Below are 26,908 nucleotides of genomic sequence, written 5' to 3'. Positions count from 1 at the left end.
CACTTCCTGAACTAACTACAAAGAAATCTATGACTTAGGTTTACTAACAACCACAGCTGTTCTGCATTGGCTTGAGCCCTCTCAGCCACATCATGATCAAGAGTGGGCATCGATACAGATTCAGAAATGGAGTTAACCTCTTCTTTACATGCATGAAAAAAATCACTGACTCAATCATTCACCTCAGCAATATCCAAAATATTCAAACAGGAAAAGAGCACTGAATCTTTTTATGTCTCAATAATGGGGGCAAAGCTGATCATAATATCTAATATATGGTAGTACGGTCTTATCTTTGGTCAAAGAGGTTACCCTCCCTCTGGCCAAACAGTTCTTTGTTTTTCATGGCCAGAATGTTTTGAAGTTGAATCAAAATTGTATGTAAGGTGTGTAAGGAAATTTAGATAAACAAATTTTAATTCAATGGTGCTACTGGACCACGTGGCCTCCCCTACAAGACAATGTGTGCAACTTCACTACAAAAGCTTTGCAGAATGGCTTTAGTAACATGACAAAGACTTCAGGGCATTTGCCTGGCCTCAAATCCTAATCTGATCGAGCTTCCACAGGAAGTATTGGAACAAGTCTGATCTAGTGCTTCATGTGGAAGCCCACAATGCAACATAACCATAACCAGAATTAAAATAGATTCAAAGTACTCATGTTTGACACCACAGGATACCTCCAGAAGTCCCACTTGGTGGATCTGAGATGTTCTAAATGCACATGAAGGACTTGCCCAAAAGAACATTGGTGATTTAAATATTGTTGTTGTTTGGTATAAAGGTGTTTGCTAAAAAAAGTCAATAATATGTGTAATATGTCAGATTTCACTCTTGGTTCACACATGAACTGCAGGATATAGGCATACAAAGACACAAAAAATGCATAGCGAACACAAACAGACATAATTACAGAACTTGGGCTGTGATTTTTTTTTACATGTTCACAGCTCTGAGACCTAACTTTTTTTGTTCTTCTTTTTAAATGGTATCAAAACAATGGGAGGTTAGGCGATTACATTCATTTTCACTGCACGATTTCTCTGGCGACTTTCAAAAACTGGCAGAACATGCGGTGGACATTGTTGTGCTTTTCAGTGTTAGAGCTTTCAAAAGTCAAATGAAAGGAAAAAAAAAAAAAAACTAAGGAAACAAAAAGCAATGATTTTATGGAGAAAAAGACCTGTGCCTGACTCTGTGGTTTAGCACTTACACAGGGCAGGGGGCAAAGCCTGTCTGATGTCAAAGTGTCTGTGCAACCCACTGTCTCATTATCCATTTGAATAATTTGCCACTGCACCTCTATAGACATTTCTCTGTGAAGTAAAGAATGACAAGTCTCAATAAAATAAATTAAAATTGGTCTTTCATTTATATAAAAAAATCTAATACTAAGTGACATTTTTAAAAGAAAAACATTTACTGGCATGGACGATAGTAATTAGAGTTGATGGTTCTGGAAGCAGCTGAGTGTTTAAGGCAGTACTTCGCTTTCCAAGCCCTCTGCACCTAAAGGCCTGCTGGTTTTCACTTTGAAGATGTAATCAGGAAGTGTTTTACACCTGGAATGCCAGGTGAGGGAAATTACATGCAATCAGCTAGCTAGCAGGATAGAAAGAAGTATTGGTTTGTGTCCTTGGAGTTGTATTCAGTGTTGTCCATGAGATAACAAATAGTTTTACATTGAAAATGTGCTGTGTATTGAACATCCTGTTACTAGATGTTTTAGCATTTTACACTTTCATATGATTTGTTTTGAGTTTAGATGTTCCAAAAAATAAAAATACAGACACCCCAAATAGAATACATATATATGAAGTATAACAATAACATTTGTTAATGACATCCAAACATTATTAGATACGGATTAAAATATTCTTACATATAAAAATGTTTTAAAAAAATGCTCCCATTCTCTCGTTAAGAGATGATCACTAAACACTGACACCATGAAATAACATGAAGAAACATATGCACATTACAACCAGGGAAAATTATGGTATATATTATTAGACTCAAGGTGTGAAATCCCTTCCTCTGGCATTGCTCCATTGCTTAACTAATTATCATGGCACATTAATTTTCTAAACCCCGAAGCCTTTGTTGAGTTTACCCAGTGTGCAGAGCATGCATGTTTATTCCTGTAAAAATGAGGTGTACTACAAAACAGATTAGGAAAAAAGAAAGAAAAAAAACCCCTATTTGCCCTGAGCAGAGACAACACAGAGCTAGCAGCTGTTGGTACTGCTTCATTTGTATTCTGCAGATTGTATCAGAAATTTGGAAAATGTTAATTGGAGACAATGTGTTAAGAGGGAGATCTGGTCTGACATGTAGCCACCATAATGGTATTAAGGATAGATTAATTATTTTAATACGCCCAAGGCAAAAAAAGAGAATGCCTTCCTCAATCCATAGAAATACCTAACAGATGAAAAAGATAGCAGTGAATGCTAAACATTTACTTGTAAAAAAAAATATGCTGGAGTGCCTTTCAGCTTACACACTGAAATCAAAAGACGCAACTTCACATCATCCAACAGTGGACATGTTGACAAAGCCCTCATTTATTACAGATTCCCAGCCCAGCATGCATGGCCCCAGTGTGACGCTGATTAGAAGGCTTGTACAAAATACGCTTGAGAACCCTATTTTACCACAAACCTATATTCATTTAGTTCTGCGGATTTATACATCCAGCTATCTAGGCAAAAAAAATTACAGCATGACATGAGAGTGTATTCTGGCCTTTTGAAAAGAGGGTTAATCTCTCTTTCTTTCATGGAAAAAACTCTCAATCTTACAGTGACCAGCATGTCTCATATGATGCCTCAGCCAGAGCAATAAATTGAATTAAATAAACCCATTAGTTACAGCAGCCACCTTCTCACCTCGGCCCAGATACTCTTTCATGGTAAGTTGGTCCTTTATAAAGACCAGGGGACACAGCTTAAGACTGTAATAACAAAGTGACCTTGAAACAAAAGATGGAAGGCATGTCTTTGTTCATTACTAACATCAATTAAGACACAATGTTTCCTGCACACCACAGCACCAATGTATTCTGCAGTTGCTTAAAAGTACATATGTGCTTATTCAAAAATCAGTTAGTAGTTAGTTTGCATGTTTTTGTCAGATAGACATAAAATAAATAAGTTGAATTAATAAGTAGAAATTGATTGTTGGGAGATTCGTGCGGCACATATTTAAAAGTCAAAGATTCTTTCATATCGCGTAAATTAATAACGCATATTTTAACTCTGCATGTGAAAAGGTTAGGGTTGGGGTCAGGGTGAGGCTGCCAATCATGGTGTGAAAGACATGCAAAAAGCAAAAAATCAGTAGTGAAACCATGTAAAATATCTTGACTTGTTATTCATCCTCTGTTGCCTGATACCAGGCTGACCCTGTTGGATCCCTGACTACTTTACTCACAAATCTGCTTAAAGCTCTTGGCTTGTGTGAAGTGTTTTTCTGGTTTCGTCCCGACAAATTATTCAAATAAAACACCTTCAAAATTGTGGATACTGATTGAATAGTAAGATGTCAGTCACTGCAATCTAATGTTAAAAGCTCATCAAGTTTTAAAGGCGTTAGTCAGTATTTTATTTTCCTCAGAGGCTATAAAGGCCATTTGAGCTAGCAGCCAATTTAGTCTTGCTGATTTTGATCAAGTTGTAGGACTTTCAACAATGCAACAGCATTTTTGTAGGTTCTGGCATGAAGTATCTTTGGAAACAATGGCATTATCTGAAGCCACACACCTAAAATCCCATTTTTTCAAACTTGCAACAGAATAATTTATCCTCTACATCCCAGCTGGCATAACATAACAAGGTATAAGGGAACCTATATATAAAAACTGGTCATAGATTCTCTAGAAAAACAGTAAAATTGTGCATAAAGACTTCAGAATTTATGGGATTTATAATTTAGAGCTTTTCTAGATGTCCAATCAAAGATGGGAATATCCCTTTGAAGGCCATAGTCTGGACTATACAGCTAAAATTAAAGCCGGTCACACAAATTCTTCATGGATATTGATGTGCAGGTTGTTCCTATGCTGACAGGACGACGTGTTACAGATACAGGCCAAAGAGTGGCTAAAGAGAACGACTGAAGAGCAAAAGTAACACGAAATAAAGTATACAAATGACCAATGGTCGGTGTAACACATTACAAAAAATATATTATTGTAATTGCATAACATGTTTTGGTAACATAATGTCATTTTATGCATTGATTTACTAAATTCAGTATTCACATTACAGCTAACATTATGTTCCTATTGTATCAAAGGTTCGTCAATTATCTAAATGAATGGATAGAAAAAAAAAATCAAATATGCCTTTTTACCAGCACACTTATGTTACAATAACATAAAATGGCAAGAGTGGTGCCAACTGCAAGCAGAACAGTAGCAACTACATTACACAGACAGCACAACACTGGCTCCTAGAAAGCAGCACAAAGCTTGTGAAGAACCCAGAGTTTTGTTAAGGCTGAGTGTCTGCCAGTCCCAGACCAGTACCAGAGTCTGATCTTCAGTAGGTAACAAAGAGAGTGATGACCAGCCACCCTTCATTGCAGCCTCCATTTCTACCTGCATATGTTTCAGTAGAATCCCAGCGGCAATAACTGAAGTCTCTGAGCTCGTTTTCGGTTTTACTTTGTGTTGATGGCCTTGTCTTTACTCTTAAATGCTAAAAAAAGATCACATGTACATGATCATTAGAATAGGGATTGATGTCAGTGTATAGGAATGGAGCCTAAGGGTTATATTGTTAACTGTTAATTATGTAACAATACATTTCAAGTTTTGCTACAACAAGTAACTAGAAAACAATATAACAAGTAATGTAGCCAATTATTTTCTCAGGTGAGTAGTTACATAAAATAATGTTTTACTTTAAAAAGAAAACAACAAGTAATGTGTAAAAAAATTATTTATATATCACCCACGCCATGTGGGATCTGACCTGTAGTCTCTCATGTGAGGGTTGAAATGACAAATTAAAAAGCGTCATACATGGAGGTGTGCTTCACTGCACTCTCACAGTATTGACCGGCTGGCAGTGAGGTTGAGGTACCCACCATTTGGTATTTGTTAAGCACCTAAATAGACATGCCTTTTTTTTTCTTCTTTTTTTTAAGAGGTCAGTGTCTTACTAATCAGAAGCAGTACAGTCAAATCCAATAATTTAAAGCCTTTGAAATAGCAAAGCACTCTCAACTATATTGAAAGATAAAAATAGTGTTTCTTTATATTAAAAGTCATAAATATATTCTTTCAAATAAAAGCAATAAAATGGCTAAAATGAGCCATTAAGTGTCAGCCAATGAGTAGTTTAATAACAGTCTATTCATAAATGAAGGATGGAGAGGGTTTACTTGGTCTTTGTCTTTTGAAAGCAGAGAAGTTCTTATTCTTATCTTACTAGTGCAAGCTCGATGTAACATAGCCGTTATGAATCTTCATCACAGTTTGGACGAATGGGTTTTTATGGCTGATAAATTCTAAAATGAACCCTTAATGAATAAGTGAATAAGTGCTAAAACATATCCACTGTTATTGTTACCTTTATAAATAAATTATAAATATAAACTCAGTGTGTTTACATATTAAAAACGCGTTATGTATTTAAAACGAGTCATTAAGCCTTATTTTTTTATGCAGTTAAAATGTGTTGTGTTTGCTTGTTTCGGACCAATATGAGACATTCTGTGAAATCCAAATATAGGGAAAATATGTAGACAATTAAAACACATTACATATGATTATTTTTGAGTGCAATATCACACTTTTAAGAACAAGGTGAAAAAGTAGTACAAGCAGGTTAGCTCACATTCACATTCCACAGTTTATCATTTTGATCTAATTTCACAGCTACAAATATAAAATGAGTTCATGTTCATTTCTTTCACTGTTCTAATCGAGCTTCCCAGAGCTTCGCCTTTTTTTCAGCAGAATCATTCCCACTTTACAAAATAACTGAATAACTGTATAGCACTATAAAATCACAGATTACTTTTAAAAGCAAAGAAAAAAACAATGCAAAAATGTTTTTTTTCCAACAAAAATATTCTCTCATGAGACAAAATATTCATATGGACTGGCTTTGACTAATGCCGGCAAGCTGTATACTTTTGTTGTAAGTAAACTGTATACAGTTCATCATAGACAGTGCAGAACTGCATGGCTCTGAGAGCAAGCAACGCTCACTTCATCTTACTAGTTGCAGAGTCTATTCATTTAGTCCAGTGTTCACTAAGAATATGATATTTTAAAGGACACTCGTGTTGTTAGGTTTAGGCAACAAATGTCCTGAAGCCATAAAACAATGACCAACATCTAGATAGGCTCTTTATAAGCCTCCGTTTTTATTTTGCAATTCTGTCTGTGTCTGACTACTAAATCTCTCAGGAAAACAAAAGTTGATTCAGGAAACAAAGGAAAAATGTCTCTGATTAGGAGACAGTGACAGCATATTTTCTATTTGTTGATTTTAATATTAACAAGTTAGATAGTTTCTTTCAGTTTATATAAAAACATAATAAAACTAAATAATACAGAAACTTAAGTATAATAAGTTAGCACCTGATTTTACTCAACACATACTGAAGAACTTCTATCGGCTGTATGGGCTTCATTATAAACAAAATTAAAAAAATAAACTAGGGTTCTTTCCCCTAATGTTTTGTGCTCCCCGTACACCCCTGAAACCAAGCTCTTACTTTAGCTACTAATTTGCACAAAAGAAGTTATTACTCCATAAAATAAATAAAAGAAATTGACTTTACCTCTTTAGTAAACGTTCCTTTTTCTTAACTCTTATTTATACACGAGTGTTGAGCGTTTTTTTTTTTTTGTTTGTTTTTTTTGTGCTCTGTGTTGTTGACAGTAGTCTAGGTGTAAAAAGGTACTATCCATATTCTGTTTTGCTTTGCAATAATAAAGAATTCCAGGCCATAGTTTGTATCAAATTAGACAAAATTAAATAAAAAATAAAGAACAATATGTTCTTTATTAGACAAACAAAAACACCCTTACTCCAATTAGACACAATATGTTATGCTGTGATTAAAACATTCTGTTGGAACCAAAATATTCAGTTATATAAATTGTTACCAGCTTTGCTGTTTATATTATTAATCATAGAAATGATACAAATACATGTCACAGATTCTGCAAGAGAAGAGTTGGTTTTATGGTTGAGAGCAGGTAAGAGCCTTATTAGAAAAGCAGAACTCGTCAACTTTCTCCTAAATCTCTATTACCAATAATCCAAATTACCCAGGAAAAACAATCACCTCCTGATATAGCAATTAGCAATTAGCATAATCCCTAAAAGCCTCCTTTTGCATTCCATTGGCTTAATCCAAGTCTCAGAGGAGTTTGGCAAATGCCACAGCTTGTGTTAATGACTTCCAATATACCAAACACATACTGCATCAGCAATATGTTTCAACCAAGTTATGAAATCAGGATAATAGTGAAAATATTTTCTCACTATTCAATCCAGCATAGCAACATCTTGACTGTATGTAAGAAGTGTGTTGAGAGCAGTTTACACATCTAATACTCGGCTCATACTTTGTTTCACACTGTGCTAAAATTCTTCTAACGGAATACCCCATGGTGATTTGAGGGAAAGAAAGACCATGAATAAGTAAACAACATAAAGCGATGAGAAACTTCAAAGGCGGTGGGACAATCACAGCAAACAAGATCCTGGAAGCCAATGAATGTGTTTGTCTTTGTTTGTGACAGTGACTCAGGGGTGTAAACAGAGGAATTAGCTCACACCTCCGGAGTCTCAACACATCACACAGCCATAATTGAATTAAGTCTGTCAGGTCGTTGCTGAACTGTAGATGTTATGAGGAGCACAAGATACATTTGACTCTAAGGACCACCCCTAGAAACGGTCATTTTTCATTCCGATAAAATACCAAAAATAGCAATTAGTGGGGGAAAAATGGTTTCTAAAAATTATGACATCTATGTTTAGCAAACAGGCCATTTTATATGTTAAGATATTTAATGCATTGTAGCAAACACCTAATGCGTTGCGTTTATCATCATATGCACTTTCCTTCTTTTCATCCCTCAGCCTATAATACAAAAGCACCCATCAGTTCCCATAGACACATGCTTGAAACATATCTCCAGCAGTTCCTGTATCTTGGCTCTATGTCCATTCCTGTCAAGGTTTTCCCTTTGACTGAACAAATGCATCAGCTTGTGTCTTGAGACCATATCGCTCGCAGCCAATAAGGAGCGTGAGCAGCAAAAGTGCTTCAGGAGATGTGGAAAGGAAAATTGGAATCCTGACAAGTATGATTGACATGCGTATTTGTCCCAAAGGTAGTCTTATTTGCAGAGATTTAAAGACGTCTGTAAACCAGCATTCTGCCGAACAGAGTCATTGTTCCTCCAGACTAGAAGCATATCACGGCAATTCTGTCGCATGCAAATAATCTTTTGGGAGAAATGAATCCCTTTGAGCATAAAATGACTTCAGCTTATACTTTATTTTCAGTCCAAAATAAATAATTTAACAGATGAAGCTATGTCTTTCATTTTCAGACAATCTGTCCATGTTGCGGAACAAACACACAAGCCCAAGTCCTTCCTTCTATCCCAGCAACAACAGAGGAGAAGGCTGCTGCGAATTGTATCTAGCTATTTTTGATGGACACAAAAAAGTGGATATGAGCCTTTATGGCGAACCATAACCCGGGGCCACTTCATAGCAATGGAAGGGGAAAAAATGGAGAATTAAAATCTAACCATAAGTAAAATAGACTTCCACTTGAAAGCACTGGAGTGTAGCTACAGCAGAGCAAGAGAAAGAGACAAATGTGTGTGTAAAAGAGGAGGTATGTGCATGAATTCTGAACAGAACCAAAGGCAGGATGAAATTGGCTATACCCATTAACTGCTGAAGAGTTTTTTTTCCCCTTCTTCTATATGCAGAAAAGATGAAGCGCTATTACTTCTTCCATAATTCCCATGACACATTACAGATGGCTAGAATAAGATCAAGCCTATCTGTTGTCCTGGAATGAAAGAAGCCTCTATTCAGTCAAAACAAATCACCAGTGGAAAAAAAAAACCTCTTGAAAAGTAATTCTACACTGAGGTATGTACAGTATGTGTTTATCCACTGTATTAGAATATTTGCTGCAGAAAATATGACACCAGAGAATCATGTTGTAATACTCGTACTAATTAGCGATTCTGAATAGTTGTAGCTTAGTGCCTGTTCTTGTTGAAATTCAGAGGTCTCACCCGAGGTTAACTAATTCACAACCTGATGATACATGTTGCATAAAATCACACAATAACAGCAAGACGTGTGTTTTGCTTTTAGAACACTGCATTTAGTTAGCGAACATTAACGACACAAAGCCCATCGGAGCGTACACAATTTTCACTCTAGCTCTGTTCAGCTCAAAGGAAACAGGAGCAGGGGCAGATCTAATGTGGTGGCATGGGGTGCCATGTACCACCCTAAAACAATCCCAGTGCCACCCTAGTTTTGCATTTGTCAATGTCGTTTATTAAAATTAGCTAGCATTAACACTTTGAGCCTATTCAATTAACACTGAATATAAACCCCCCCCCCCCCCACACACACACACGCACACACAGATTATTTATTAGGCTAATAATCCATGTAACACGAGTTTTCAAATTTTTGGTGAAAAATACATCCATTTGTTCATGACAGTGCAGGTTTCTGAAATTTAGGCATGTAACAGTTTGATTATTTCTTAAAATTAAAGAGTGTGAAACACTATTTCATATTTCAGATTGCACAATTACTTGCTGGTACTCTACCTTTACACTCTTATATTCAGCAGCATATTTATAAATTACCAAGGATTGTCCTTTTGCAATAAGAAGTCATTTCCAATACAAAAAGAATGACTTCATCGCTTTGTTGATTCAACAAGATAGATTAACACTCGAGTGTTGTAGACCTATACATTATTGTGTATTAGAGAGACAAAAAAGAAAAGGCTGCTCTTCCTGTTTGTAGGATCCAAAGAGCAAATTTTCTGTGCTATGCAGGTTCTGAAGAGATTCTGAAACAAGAAATAAACATGATTGCTCCTGTGGTAACTGGTACCTCAGAGCTCTGTGATCCTTGAGAGTTTAATCAAGTGGAAAGAGGGTGGGCACTGAGAAAGACCTGAGTGAAGCGGTCCTCTGTCTTTACAGCACAGGGGTATGCTGCTAATTAAAAAGTTGAATTCTACAACTGCAGTACTGGCACTGGAGCACTCAGAGGTGCGTCCTTGCGAGTCTTGGCACTGTCTTATCGGGCGTAGGCAGATTCTGCCATGTTGGGAATGCGTAGGACAGGGAAGCATTGCAGCAGCACACAGGCCCAGCTGGAATGGATGGCATCCTGCCTACTCGGGGATCTGGCCCACCGTGCTCTTTCCCATCTCCCCACTGAGTGGAGTCATGGGCTCCCAGTCAGGTGGCAAGAGTCAGGGGCTAAGCTGCCCAAGGAGCAGCTGAGAGAGGGAAAGCAGGTCTAAACAAGGGATAAATGCGGGATTTAGACTTTCTGCTGCTGTGCTTGGCCATGGATTCACATCTCCATTACACACCTCCTGTTTCGAATCCTGTCTTATGACCAAAGGTTGCAGGTACACCGATGCCTATTCTGCGTTACACTCTGTTCCTTTGACGTGCCGCAGCAGCTAAATCAGACATTGTACACTGACACTTCTTCCACTGAGTTTAATATTTAAAAAAAAAGAAAGATTTCTTTCACAGTGCAGTGCAGAAAATAGATATGTTCCTTTGATAAGATAAGGCAAGGATTGAACGTACTCTATTGTATGACCTTGGATGAGGTAAAGGGATGTAGCTGTGTAGGATTCACTGATTATAGTGCATTTCTTTGTAAAAATTGAAAACCTCATTCATTTCAAACCTCATAGTAAGTAAAAGAATTAATCGGTTAATGAAGGATGCAAAAGTACCTGTCCTGTGCAGCAAAGTGTGAATTCGGATTTTAGAGTCGTGGTCGTTCAGTAACCTTGTTTGACAGAATTGCATTTTGCACTTTCACTTGTTTAGGTTTAGAGATGGCACGATACCACTTTTTTATGTCCGATACCGATACCGATATCATAAATTTGGATATCTGCCGATACCGATATGAATCCGATATAGTGTGTTTTTTAATCAATAAAACTGTTTTTTTTAATATCTTGCTGCATTTTGTATAAGTTCAAACTCAAGTTTAAATAAACAACAACACTAAAGCTATTCTGTTATACCTGTATGTAAAAAATACACTGTGCCCAAAATATTTCATAGTTCAGCAACACTGATCAATCTAATAAACCTTACCTAACTTAAAACCTAACTTAAACCTACTCCATCCTCCCTATTCTGGTATTTCAAAGAGTACTTAGCAGAAATATTAAGCAACCTAACTAATAGGGTTGCAAACTCCTAGCAAAAAAAAATAGGGAACCACCCCCCACCCTCCACCTCATGATGCTTAATCGACCTAATCAACTTTAATTTGATGCAGGGTGAAAAAAAATGCACAGAAATCAATTATTTTTCAAGAATAATTAAATAGATTCAACATCTTTCTTCAACAGAATTGCAGAATTCACAGATGGTATCTTCCCAAAGGAAAATGTACTATAGCTTACTAGGGTATATTAGACTTAACAGTTACTATATACAGTAATGGACTTCTATACATTTTACATCAGATTAAAACTTTGGGTGTAAGATTTGGATAGTTATTTATTAAAAGCTAGATATTTTAAATGAGAATAGGAAAGAAAAGTATGTCTTTGTGCCCCCTTTTCCCTGTTCATGCCCCATCGGCCCCCCTGGCTAAACTTTGCTAGATCCGCCCCTGCACAGTTACCAGCCGTCAGCTACGTAGAAAAGGATCCTGGTGTAGAAAGTGATATTAAATAAATTCTAACAACAGCTTATCAAGCTTAAACGCACTGCTGTTGTTCAGCCGCTGGTTTCCTCTTTCTGGTGCAAAGTGGGTCAAAAACAAAGAAGAGAGACGGACTGGCGACAGAAAAGCCGATCAGCTGATCATCGATTGAAGTAGCAGCAGGAGAGGTAGGGGGAGAGAGAGGCAGTCGCTCCATATATCGGTTGTTAAGCTTAACATGGGAATGCTTTACAAACATTCAGAGATGAACTTACACACTTGCTTTACTTCTCTCTGGGATAACTTGATGAAATGCTGGTTTGCTAGCGAGGCTACAAATAAACACAGCCGCTCTATCACGTGAGCATACTGCTCCGACGTGCTCCGGTTATGAGCCGAGTTACGCCGCGTCGCAAGTTTTGTGAGGTGCTTTTTTGATATTTAATGGATCGGATTACATTTTTTATTTCTCACCGATATCCGATCCAGTAATTTAGGTCAGTATCGGACCGATACCGATACGTAATATCTGATCGGTCCATCTCTATTTAGGTTTAGGCACCAGAAGCTACATTAAGTTCAGAAAAATATTATAATTTGGACTGAAAGATGAATCTTCACGACAATAATCTTGGGTTTAGAAGGATGGAACTTAGCAAGTACATTTAAATGTGATGCATAGTGATGCTGAACAAAAATAGTTTTCAAATTTGCTGGAATAAAACTTACATCTGCTGGGACAATTATAGAGTTGAAAGCTATGCTGATTTGTTTTTTTTAGCACAGAGATGGTAAGGTAGGGCCATCTCCCAAAGATTTATGGGTATGTCTCTTTAGCTTTTATTGCAAAGTGTCATTTTAATAACACAGACATATTACAGTTTCCAAATCTCAGAAAAATGTTGGTTCTGGCTCACAGGTAACCAGTTTATCATATGGTTAAATATATTTAAACATTACAGTCATGCAGACCTGTGTTGAGCTGTTGATCCACTCATGTCATCATTTGTAATTTTCATGAACTTTCTTTTAATTTACAAATTTTATTAATATTTAATTATCTTCAAAGTTGATTCAAAAACCTGTAGAAAACCTTTGAATTACATTTTTCCAATATTTTCCCATATGACTAAAGGATACATTCTATATTTTGATTAGTTATTTTGTGACTGGGACTGTGAGTAAAACCATTAACTGGCATATACAAGGATTCTTTTATTGTACATTGCAGTATTCAAGTTAGTCAATTTGTGTTTATCTGTACCTCACATCTAAATTATGTTGTATTACATTATTTTATTATTTATGGTTCAATAAGTCTTACTTTTGGACACATTTCACAGAACAGTTTCATACTTTTCAGGAAGTGGATTTCTAGCTGTTTAAAAAATCATGTGGGGCAGAACCCACTGGTGGGGCATAGAGCCACTGCAGACTGAGCACAGACATTCAGAGGAAAAATTTGGCACAAAACTGAGGGAAATGTGTATGTTTTTATTGGGAAATTAAAAAGAATAAATAACATTTTGTTTTTGATTCTTATTTGTAACCTTTATTTGCATAAAATTTGAATGGAATTTGAATATATATTTTTTATTGTTAATGAATGATAAACTCTTGAAGTGGGTAGGGCAATAACCCTACCCCCTGTGAAGTAGGTCATTCTGACAAATTTGACATCCAGTGTTCCAAAGAAAACTCAATATGTAACAGGTTATCCAAACATATGGAGGGTGGATTCCTTAAAAACACAGCACATGTACTCATGAGGTGCATGTACTAGCACACAGAGACAGAGCTACTTGAAATTTACCCAGCATCTTTGTTTCAGAGTCATATTGATTTTTGATGAATTTCACATAGGATTTGGCTTGAATCTACTCTGTTGATGTAGCTGTACAGCAGACTCTTATCGAATGTTCACCTTTATACCTAATACAGATAGGCTGCACAAATTTAATATGAGTCTACAGGCAGAACTGGTGTGCATTTCACTTTTAATTACCTTGAATCTTGGAATTGCTCGCAAATTGCATTCTGGCTTCAACATTTAACATTATTTAATTACATATTTATCACATAATACACAACATAATTGCTCCATATGATGTTCTTTTTTGCAGGCAGAAAGCTATTCTGATTTTTGAAAAGAGTAATCTAACTACTGACTTTGCAGTGCATTCATCAGTGTGGAACAGAATTACACTGAGCCTCAATAATTGGGAAACCTCATGCTCTCTGCTGTATTATTTGATCTGGATACACATGCTTTTCAAATAGAATTAATCTGAAATGGACAATCTGACATGTTCCAAAATTGTGTTTTTTTTCACTGTGTAGTAGGTAGATACTCCTAGTATTAATATTCTATGCACCTTAGATGTTAAAGAGTTTGGAAAAATATATCTTTTCTATTTTGGAATTTAATATTTTAACTATCTTTAAATTAGAAGCATAATAAAAATCAGACAGCTGTGGGTCAGGTGGTGCAGGAGGTCATTGAACAATTGGAAGGTCAGCGGACTGATCTCTGACTTCTCTAGTTCACGTGCCAAAATATCCTTGGGCAAGTATTGAACCCCAAATTTTCCCTGATGTATCTATCAAAGTGTGAGTGTTTGTGTGAATGTTAGAAAGCACTCAGGCATAGATAAAAGTGCTGTATGAATGTGTGTGTGTGTGTGTGTGTGTGTGTGTGTGTGTGTGTGTGTGTGTGTGTGAGACTGGGTATATGCGACTTGTAGAAAGAGCTCTGAGTGCTCAACTGAGTAGAAAGGCACTATGTAAGTACTAGTCCATTTCCCATTTGTGAGTCCAAAAATGGATAGTTTTCTGCCTTGTTTACTGATACATGACTTTTTGAAGCTTTTTTGACAGCAGTTTAGCATCCTTGTTTTCTTTATAGATTCTTGCTGTGCTTGTCACTTCTCACAAACCCTATTAGTTAACATTAATGTAAACACCATTGTTTGACATTTTGCAAAAGTGACGAAAATACCAAACAGTCAACCTCTCTAATAGGTGCTCATTAAATCAGCGTAAAGTGAATTCCTGCTGAGTGTTTACCCACATCAGACACAAATCTTAATGAATGACTGGTAATCAATTAAATTCTTTAGCACAATTTATGATGCACATTATTTTTTTCCACCGAAGTACTGTATGCGTGAGCACAGGCAGAGCTGGAGTCAGCAGTTGCTGTGTTGGTCACCAAGCATCTAACACTTCCTTTTCCAGCATGGGCGTTTGCACCAGGTTGACTCAAGCTCAAGAGAACAGATAAGTTAAATCCTTGTGGTGATGGCTTATCCTCTTTCCTCAGAAATAGAGGCAGCATTAAAAGTGCCAATTGGCTGATGAAAGTCCTCTGTGAGCAGTAATGATGGCACTACATTGCAAATTGCTTGTTCAAGTAAGCTCAAAACACACTGGAGAAACTATCCAAGAGTGCTAAAAACAAGAACGCGGCACCAGTCCCCAATCTGGGACTGTCTATGGAGGTTTATACCAGGCCTACACTAAACTTGGAAACCTAATCAGAATATCACATGTAGTGGGTTTGAAACTAAACTTTTATAGTCTTGAAAAACTTAAAAACTTATTTAACCTCAAATCCAGTCAGAAATCTTTTGCAAAAGAAATGTATGCTTATGTTACAATTTCAGAAAGTTAAAAATCTTCTGAAATATACAAAATGTGTGAAATTACAATTTTCCTTCCAAGTTCTCTACAAAAAAAAAGCTTAGTTTTGCATTTTGATCCATCAAGTTTCTCCAGCTGCTAAGGTTTTAGCAATGGGTTACTTTTCTCCAGTATAAATTAGTATAATTGTATGCAAATTAAGCAATCTAAGAGTATGATATATTACATTATAAATAAGGTATTTTATATTGTTTCGCTAAAACATAGACTATAGGACACTAGATAGATATTTCAGAAGGTATTTAGATCTCCATATGATCTAAATACTGGAATTGGTAATTGAAAATGCATAGAAAACTGCATTAAGTTCATTTTGTTTCTTTCTTTTATGTGTAATTTTAGATTTAAGTGGTTAGGTTATGTACACCATACATACAAACTGAGTTAAGAAAATTAACCATAATTTACAGACTTTTTTATGACACTAGTGAAAGATTTCATGGTAACACATTGTTAATGTAGTGTGTTTTTTGTGTTGTTTTTTTTATTCATAGCCTATTGACACAGACACAGTGATTAAATAAAAATGTATTCCCTTTCAACGTAGATTAACCAACATATATTTTCTATACTTCAACACTTACATCACTAAAGCTATGAACAGTAAGCAAACACTAGTGGTTATCAACTTGGCATATCAACTCAAGTTTTTTTCTAAATCTAACTATGCGCTATATGGACAAAAGTCTTGGGCCATACCTATTAATCTTTGCATTCAGGTGTTTTTAGTCCCTGTGCCACAGGTGTCTAAATCAACCACACAGCAATGCAGTCTGCCTGTATGAGCATTTGTGAAAGAATGGCTCATTTTAAAATGCTCACTGAATCGAGTTTGGCTGTAATAAGATGCCAGTGCTGCAACAAGTCAGTTCCAGAAAGATTTTCCCTCCTAGATATTCCACAATCAACTGTAAGTGGTATTATTACAAAGTGAAAGTGTTTAGGAACCAAAGCAAATTAGCCACAAAATGGCAAACGACATAAAGTTTAGAGCAGGATCGCCAAGTACTGAGGCGTAAAGTGTGTCTCCAGTGCTCTGCTGTCCATGGACAGTATAAAACATGCACGCAGCTTCTGGATCGGAAGCTAATGTGGAAGTGCATTAAACATTCATTCTATTTCTCGGCCACTTGACGGCAATAACTGTGGCTGCAAAAAGACAGCTGGACCTATAGAAGTCAATGTGAAATTAGCTTTCTGTCATGACCCATGTAGAAACTTTCATGTAGAGTTTGCAGGGTCAGTCACTCATTTTGGACAATATTAATTTAAAAAAAGGAAGTTTTATTTTCTCTAACTATGGTTCAGAAATGAAGGATTATGAAACTGCATGCTCATTGGCTAACAAAATGTAAATCACAAGTCATTAGCCAGTAAGTGTATGGTTCAACTGTGAGACCCTCCCTTTTTCTTGATCACGATTACAGAAGTGTTTATTTCAAGACTTCAGAACAGGATATCAGACATCAACAGGTGACATCATGGTAGCTACATTCAATTTTTATACTATGTCTATGCAGCTGGATCAATAACTATTCAATTCAGTTCCTCTGCTGCTTAGCCATAGGCCACAGCTTTGTAGCTGTAATAAGTAGATGGTCCAATACATTTGTCTATATGAGTGCATTCCTTACATTTCCTACAAAAAAAAGCTATTTTCATTTAAATAAATGCAAAATATATCACTGAGGATGGATACAACTGACTCTTGTCTTTCAATTAAAGTACTACATTGCCTAGATGCGTTCTTATTGTGTGTAAGAAGGTTTTAGCGTTATTTAGCCCTGCCATTTCTGTCAAGATAGAGGGTCCTATAACTAACAAATTCACGTTAAAAAAACTGAAACCAGTGAAAGGCTTGCTAAATTCTAATATCAAGGCAAGATACACAAAGCTTTACACTTTTGTTTATGAACTGCTTGAAGCCAGCAGGAAAAAAAATACAAAATTTATTCCTGCTGAGAACCTATGACTCCCTTTGACTGTGGTTATATCCATGTGTTTTTTTTTTTTTTTACATTTCATTCTGAGTGAAATCATTCCAATTAAAAATGTTGTGTCAGCTCTTTTCACGGAATATAGCTTTAATAAGCTCTGGTGTTTACGTGCACTGATGCAGAACAGTGTGACATGTATAAAAGTGATGAATATGTTAAGCATCCATCTTTATCATTCGCTATCTTTTCTCTTTCACATGTGTTCGATCAGCTCCCTGAAAATGGATATGTATCACTTGTTCAGCACAGCAGTTGCCATTATTGCATTGCTCTTAGCTCTTTAATTATTTACGAGCTTGAATTCAAAGGAAACTCTGCAATGAAGAAGTTCAGCTTGGAAGCTGCTATTTTTGGGACGTGGAGAAGCAGATGTCCCCACACATTTACAACATGATCTGTCCTGTGCGGAAGGAATACAGCCAGAAAGTAATCACGATCAGTCATTGACACTGGACATTTTTTTTCTTCGGATCAGTTTATTAAAAGGTTTAAACCAACCTTGTGAAATATCTGGACCTGCTTACTCTGACTTTATGGAGCATTTTTATTATGCTTGGGTGTTTGAAGCAATTACGATTGGTTTATTAGGTGTAATGTAAACACATGTAGTAGCACAGATTTTGGTAAGATCAGGGATTTATTTGACTCTAATATATAATATATATATATATATATATATATATATATATATATATATATATATATATATATATATATATATATCTATATTAGGGGTGCAACGATACTCGTATCGATATTGAACCGTTCGATACAGTGCTTTCGGTTCAGTACGCATGTGTATCGATCAATACAAAATTTTTAATTTATTTTATCAACTTTTCTTCTGACGATGCTGTCTGTGTTGAGAGCTCAGTGGATCTGCGTTCGACTACTCCGCCTAGGCTTCACTGTCGAGCGCAGATCCACTGAGCGCAGCGCAAGCTAGCAAGACAGACGCTAAGCTCGTTGCAACATAGCAAATTGAACCTCCCCCACCCTCATTCAGATCTGGCCTTTGGAACTATTTTGGTCTTCATGTGAAGTATGACCCTGAAGGTAAGCGCGTCATGGACAAAAGTAAAACAGTATGTCGGGTGTGCCACGCAATGCTCAATTACATGGGTGGGAACTACTGCGTTAGGGCAGTTTGCTCGTTAACGTGTTGACGCCGTCCAGCCCCACGCACGGGGCGATCCGCGGTAGCTCGTTAACGGAGATTTGTCGTGTTGTGGCGTTAACGTCATTTCAGATTAACGCTGACAGCACTAGTGGGAACACAATGAATATGACTGCACATTTACTCCAACATCATCCTAGTGCAAAGACAAGTGGAAGAAAACAAAAACAACAAGCAGCATGCTACAAACTTTACCCGAGTCATTTAGACAGCCGTTAGCACATGATTCTCCTTATGGGGACCAGTGTTGCCAACTCCTCAGTAAGGAAAATCGCTATTGGTTGTCCTAAAAGTCGCTAGAAGTCGCTAAATGACGTCATCACCTAATTTGCATAATTGGTCATGCTAATATAATTGTAACCTATGTTGTTGGAGAGAGAAATAACATCGTGGAAGAGACATAAAGTGAGTAAAAAACGTCCTAAATACATTTAGAGTTTATTTAGAACTACAAATTAAATTTCTTTTAGCAATTATTGTTTTTTTTTAATGTCACAATTCCAACCCTGCTCCTTTACCCGGGCTTGGACCGGCAAAAGTGACCCGAAATAGGCACTCTGGTGGAGTTACTTTGTGTGTGTGTGTTTATAAGTTGTTTTAAACCTTGTGATCCACAAAACAGCATAAGAGTAAAAGAGTAAAAGAAGAACTGACTGCGTTACAGCACCCGCTGCTTGTTGAGAGTAAAAGCGATACGCGCTTTCACGTCTTTTTTTAGCGACTTTTTTTCTAAAAAAAAGTCGCTAGGGGGTCTGAAAACTCGCTAAATATAGCAACAAAGTCGCTAAGTTGGCAACACTGATGGGGACCTGATATGTTTCATATGCTGCTGAGAGTATACCCCAGAAGAAGCGTATAGTATAGCTTTTATTTTGGAAAGAGCCATTTCTCTGTAATAAACTCTCTTTTCCAAAGATGAGTGATTTCTCGATCAGATATTTATTTTTTTATTACTTTGTCGTTTCAGCAACATTAAATTTAAAAACTGTACTTTTGAGTTAAAATATATATTTATAATTTTAATAAATGACAAATTAAAAAAGCATGAACATTTTTTTGTATCGAAAAAATATCGAACCGTGACACCAAAGTATCGAACCGAACCGAACCGTGAATTTTGTGTATCGTTGCACCCCTAATATATATATATATTAGGGGTGCAACGATACTCGTATCGATATTGAACCGTTCGATACAGTGCTTTCGGTTCGGTACGCATGTGTATTGAACAATACAAAATTTTTAATTTATTTTATCAACTTTTCTTCTGACGATGCTGTCTGTGTTGAGAGCTCAGTGGATCTGCGTTCGACTACTCCGCCTAGGCTACACTGTCGAGCGCAGATCCACTGAGCGCAGCGCAAGCTAGCGAGACATAAGCTAAGCTTGTTGCAGCATGGCAAATTGAACCTCCCCCACCCTCATTCAGATATGGCCTTTGGAACTATTTTGGTCTTCATGTGAAGTATGACCCTGAAGGTAAGCGCATCATGGACAAAAGTAAAACAGTATGTCGGATGTCACACGCAATGCTCAATTACATGGGTGGGAACTACTGCGTTAGCGCAGTTTGCTCGTTAACGTTTTGACGCCATCCAGCCCCACGCACGGGGCGATCCGCGGTAGCTCGTTAACGGAGATTTGCCGTGTTGTGGCGTTAACGTCATTTCAGATTAACGCTGACAGCACTAGTGGGAACACAATGAATATGACTGCACATTTACTCCAACATCATCCTAGTGCAAAGACAAGTGGAAGCAGACAAAAACAACAAGCACACATGCTACGAACTTTACCCGTGTCATTTAGACAGCGGTTAGCACATGATTCTCCTTATGGGGACCTGATATGTTTAATATGCTGCTGAGAATATAGCCCAGAAGAAGCGTATAGTATAGCTTTTATTTTGGAAAGAGCCATTTCTCTGTAATAAACTCTCTTTTCCAAAGATGAGTGATTTCTCCATGAGATATTTATTTTTTTATTACTTTGTCGTTTCAGCAACATTAAATTTAAAAACTGTACTTTTGAGTTAAAATATATATTTATAATTTTAATAAATGACAAATTAAAAAAGCATGAACATTTTTTTGTATCGAAAAAATATCGAACCGTTACACCAAAGTATCGAACCGAACCGAACCGTGAATTTTGTGTATCGTTGCACCCCTAATATATATATATATATATATATATATATATATATATATATATATATATATATATGGACTGTGGATGAGACAAGGAACATCCACGAATACATCACGAAGACGGCCCCAACTGACTGCATGCTCAGTGAATACCTCAGGCAGCAGAAACCCAAGAAAGAGGAAGAAGGCGAGGAACCATCATGGAAGGACAGGCCCCTGCACGGTATGTACCACCGGCAGATAGCGGAGGTGGCTGATACCCAGAAATCCTACCAGTGGCTGAACAAAGCTGGACTGAAAGACACCACGGAGGCAATAATCATGGCAGCACAGGAACAAGCACTGAGCACAAGATCCATAGAGGCTGGGGTCTATCACACCAGGCAAGACCCCAGGTGCAGGCTGTGTAAAGATGCCCCAGAGACAATCCAGCACATAACAGCAGGGTGCAAGATGCTAGCAGGCAGGGCATACATGGAACACCATAACCAAGTGGCCGGCATAGTGTACAGGAACATCTGTGCCGAGTATAGCCTGGAAGTCCCGAGGTCAAAATGGGAGATGCCCTCAAGGGTGGTGGAGAATGACCGAGCTAAGATCCTGTGGGACTTCCAGATACAGACGGACAAAATGGTGGTGGCTAACCAACCGGACATAGTGGTGGTAGACAAACAGAAGAAGACGGCTGTAGTGATCGATGTAGCGGTTCCGAATGACAGCAACATCAGGAAGAAGGAACACGAGAAGCTCGAGAAATACCAAGGGCTCAGAGAAGAGCTCGAGAGGATGTGGAGGGTGAAGGTGACGGTGGTCCCAGTGGTAATCGGAGCACTAGGTGCAGTGACTCCCAAGCTAGGCGAGTGGCTCCAGCAGATCCCAGGAACAACATCGGAGATCTCTGTCCAGAAGAGCGCAGTCCTAGGAACAGCTAAGATACTGCGCAGGACCCTCAAGCTCCCAGGCCTCTGGTAGAGGACCCGAGCTTGAAGGATTAACCGCCCGCAGGGGCGAGCGGAGAATTTTTTTTTTTTTTTTATATATAATCTGTTATCAGGACATAGATGTCCAAGAGATTTTCCTGGGATGATAATGTTTCTTTCCAGCAGAGTTTATTGGTCAGTAGATGCTGGTTTTCATATGCATTAACCTGCTGTGTTGAATATAATATACTCTAGAGCAAGTTACGTGTGTCGCATAAGTTAACATTATGCCCCAACAACTAAATTACCATTACTGTAGTCCTAAAACTCCACAGTTAAACTTCCAAATCTCAAAACTTACTTGGGGTTAGCAAGATTGTGCCTCCAACAGACTCATGTAATTATGCATATAACCTTGTTTTACAACATGCCTTATTCCGTAAGAGTAGTTGTAAAGAAACATTGTATAACAGTTGAAAATACCAGAAAAAAAATGGCTGTGTACAAGATAACATCTCCAGCAAGAGTTTACTAAAGCTTATATTCATAGATGGTACCGCAGAGAAAAATCTTGGAATTTTATCTGTCATTTTTGCATGATATACCAAAAAAAGCTAGTGCTACCAGTATTTCCAAACTAAACTAGAGACATGCATTGTGTGTCAAGAAAAATCCTTCATTCCTATTTTAATTCCACAAAATTGCATGAAAAATATCAAAATGCTTAGACATATGTAAATGTAAAATGTACCTGTGCAATGCCATGATATGACATAGGCAGTTAACAAAAAAAAAGAAAAACACAAACACAATCCCAATTCATTCTAAAGACACTTTAACAACATTTGTAGGATATGTGTAGAAAACCGTAAAGCTCTGTTATCTTGTATTTATACCAGCCCTCAGCAGAAAAACACATGGTCAGAAAGTGAGCCCAGGCATTTCATTATGTACTTATATGATGTCGTCAGACTGATATATTCCCTATAGATCTTCTATCATAGCTGTCAAAATACAGAGCAGGTGTTAGTGAGACAGGCCCAAATTTATGAATTCCATTTTGTGAGATTACTGGTCTCATTCAACTACAGCAATGTCAAACTGTTGCAAACATTAGTATGTGATCATAATTTCACTTCCATTAAGTGCGCATTAGCCAGAGCATTACCGACAGGGAAGAGAGAGGCAATATAATACATCATTTAGTGTTTAGAAACAAACAAACTTTGCCTGAATTAATGTTTAAATCAATGACAAAAGGGTGACTCAACTCATAATTACTTTTGAACCATTTGTCTATTTACTTTGATCATCGAAACAAGTCAAAATCACACCCTTCTCCATGAAACCTATCCATCGACGTAAAATATTTCTTGCGTGTTTATTTGTGTCATTTTGAGGTGAATGTTCAAAATGAAATGCCCCTTCAGGAATTATTTAGCCCAGGGGCCCTAAAACACACAGGCGCATTTATTATTATTTATGTGAGCATGTCATCCTCCTGTCTAATGAGCCTTTCACCGTAAGCATAATGAAACAGCTTGCATTAGCACAGGATAAATGAACAGCCTGAGAGCTCCCATGTCTACGCAGTGAGATGAAAGCAGATGTTCCACAACCCAAACACCAGTGTAACAGACTTAGATCTACAGAGGAACAGAAGGGACTTTGAGTCAGTGTCATTCTCATCAGCTCATTGACTCCATTAGAAAATTCCCCTGGTCAAACATCATTATGTGAAAACAACGCCTAACTGAGCCATGACCAACTGACCATGAATGAACTCCTAAATTGATTTTTTTTCTCCTATAAACACATTAGAGATAAACAGGTTCTTCACTGGCAAATAAACCTGGAGTCAAAGTGAATGTCAACTACCACACATGAAAGGTTGTGTAAATAATTCTCACATAACCGAGAACTGGTTGTACTGGAAACAAAGAGTGTTTCAAGAAATCAAGCTTTTATGGTACTATTCGTCAAGTAGATGGAAGGACAATAAAAGAAAGCAGTTGTTACAGCAATTCATGGTTTCATTTTATTGGTTTTATGTTTTGACTCATAAAATCAAAATATAAACTGACATATATTTAAATATGTGTGGGATATCTTTATGTAATAAGAAGAATATGTACAAAAAAACCAATCTGACCCTTTTTTAAAAAACCGGCAACGGTTTGTGTGCATGAGTGTGACTGTGTACAGAATTGTAAGAAAAACTAAAGTTAAGAAATGATTAACTACATATTTTCACAGTCAAAATGTAAATGTGAAAATTTCTTACAATTTATCGACGATGTATTGTTTATTTATGATAGGCTTTCTTTAATCTTTTTTTTCTCCAAAGTGTTGTGTGTTTCAGTTTTATTGGTCGATAAAGGCAGACGAATGGAGCCCACATTGGCTCTTTCAAAACAAATTACCTAAAATGTAAAAATAAAATGTTGTATAAGATGAATATAAATAGCTTAAAAATCTTAAAAAATATATGATGATGATCCCCTGTCTAACCTTTAACCTCCTGTGTGACAGCACATCCACTAGTATATGGCAGACACCAGGTGTACAGTGTATAACTCTTTGCTAATTTTAATACTATTGTGGGTCTTTAATGGGATTAAATATGTTTTCATTATAAACCCTATGATTAAGCCAGGGGAAGCTTCAAATAAAAACAGTAAAACCACGTCTCGTTTTTGTCTGATAAAAAGTCATAGAACTCACTTAACCCATGTAGTGGAGAAGGAAAAGAATTCAAATTGATTCTTTTAAAGGACCACATCATGTTCTAGACAAATGTCATAAATCATGTGTGTATTACTGGTACAGTAACCACTCTCTAAAGCTGCTCTATTCGATTTTTCCGACACTTTCAGCAATGCCGTTGTCTCCAATGTGTATGTACGAAAAATCGGTATAGAGAATAACAGTGCGATGCTTTTCCTTTTAGGCTCTGCTTTATAATTTTAGCGTAAGTAGGCTAATGTAACTGAAAGTGCAGATTGACAAGTGGAAAAGTTTGGCCGTGAAGGCTGAAATTATGTTCCGTGAATGGGATTACATGTCATCTATACACGGTCATCTATATACATGTCATTTCTACACGGAAAAATTAACTAATGAAACACACACACACACATACATATATATATATATATATATATATATATATATATATATATATATATATATATGTATATGTATATATACATATATATATGTATATGCGTGACCTTCTACAAACAACTGCACGTGATTGAAAAGGTAACTCACCTGTACCAGTCAAGCCCCTTTTCGTAGTTCCTATCAAAGAAATGTGGCTCATTTCCAACTGCTCTGACATCCGGGTGCACCCTGAGAGCCTCCAGCAGGGCTCTGGTTCCCCCTTTCTTCACCCCGATGATAATGGCTTGGGGAAGTTTCTTCTCTCCGTAATCCGAGGTGCAGTTCACCCTGAGTTCGCTGTCCGTGGTGCTGAATTCCTGGTGCTCCCTCTCCAGCGCAGTGGTATGATACGCCGCCGCCGATTTAGTTGGAGACGGCTGAGTCCTAATCCACTCCACTGTCCTTTGTTCGGCCTCAGCATGTTCTTTCGCGATGGATACCGGGGTTGTTCTCTCGGATTCGGTGAATTCAGAAAAGCCCTGGGAAGTGGAATAAAGTTTCTCTCTCAATGTCACAAAAGTTGTCTCCTCTGTCACCAGCCTCCCCTGATACACATAGGTCTCTTGCAGAGGGAACTGCAGCGAGTTGTAGCAGCTCATCAAGCTATAGAACAAGTAGGTGACAGACAGGGAGAGGGTGAACATGAATAAGATTTTCCGGGGCACTTTAGAGGTGAAAACCGAAGTGCTGGACCAAAATGCCATCTCTGATAGCAACGATCCTCTCAAAGAAGTGGTCAGACATGTTTCCACCCCGAGTCTTGCATGGACAAATTCAACAGCAATAATCAGTCACTATCAACGCTGCTCCAGCTAAAAAAGCGTGAAGCTGGACCAAACCACCCTAATCCAACCAAACCGCATATTTATAAGGATAGCTGGAACTAGACCGTAAAAATTCCGAAGGAAAAAAATACGTCCCTTTTCTCGAGTATCGATTTCTAATTCCAAGGCTGACAGACAATGTCACAATTTATTGGACTGAACTTGCAGATATGAGAGGCTGGAGGTCTGGCGTCCTTCCAAATTAGCAGCCTGACTGGAACTGGGCAGCGTATGATGGACGAAATCCTGGCATTTTGTGAAGAGGAGAAAAAGAAAAAAGGCAATGAAAAACAGAGTGTTTAAAGTACGCTTCTTCTCTTCAACCGCTCAACCCGAAGTCCAGTCCCGTCTCCCACAAAAGAGTAGATTCCCATCGGTGGAGGCAACCTACAAAGCCACTAAATCTTTCCAACATGAGGCAGTTTGGCGCGCAATCCTTTACGCGTCCCTTTATTTACTTTGCGTAGTAGAAACTCGGTTTCCTTTGTACCAAAGCATCCACACTTCCCACTGACTACAGGATGCTGCTCGCCGTCCTTACGCCTTCTCACATTGGTAGGATACTACGATGTGCGCATCGGCTGGGTGAGCTCATCTGAGCTGAGGCACTACAGAGCCACACAGCACAACTAGTGTGTACACCCACTTTTCCTCTGTCCGTGCACAAGTAGTGCTAGAAACGTCAGATTTCCTAATCTAAGGGAGTTGTGTGGGGAAAAAAGCTCATCTTTATTCCTTTATAGACCTACTCGTGGAGATATAAAACTCGACGCTGGAATATGCGAGAGCTTATTGCAGTGTGATTTGCTCCATATAAAGTTCACTATTAAATTCAATATCAGAGAGATTATTTTGATAGAGGTTATTTTTTTACAGAAAGCTCATGTCTGCACCCTGCTGGTTTTTTGCGGCGCATTAATTTACAAAAGACGAGAGAGAGTGTGTATGACAGAGAAAGAAACGGAAACAAAGTTTAACCTGATATATGAGGGGAAACGGATATTTAGATTAACAACGTTGATGGTGAAGTCA

General features: G+C 37.5%; 1 protein-coding gene across 1 annotated transcript in view; it reads right to left on the bottom strand.

The window, feature by feature from the left end:
- hs3st4 (heparan sulfate (glucosamine) 3-O-sulfotransferase 4) overlaps positions 1 to 26,486 on the bottom strand; it is a 91,729-nt gene extending 65,243 nt beyond the window's left edge. Inside the window, exon 1 of the mRNA XM_063472178.1 lies at positions 25,161 to 26,486. Within this exon, the coding sequence (XP_063328248.1) occupies positions 25,161 to 25,756 (596 nt within the window). The 5' untranslated portion in view covers positions 25,757 to 26,486. The remainder of the gene's footprint in view (positions 1 to 25,160) is intronic.
- Positions 26,487 to 26,908: the final 422 nt, after the last annotated feature.

The sequence above is a fragment of the Pelmatolapia mariae genome, linkage group LG4 (genome assembly GCF_036321145.2).
Source record: "Pelmatolapia mariae isolate MD_Pm_ZW linkage group LG4, Pm_UMD_F_2, whole genome shotgun sequence".
Lineage (NCBI taxonomy): Eukaryota > Metazoa > Chordata > Actinopteri > Cichliformes > Cichlidae > Pelmatolapia > Pelmatolapia mariae.
This window is presented reverse-complemented; position numbering and strand designations above follow the sequence as displayed.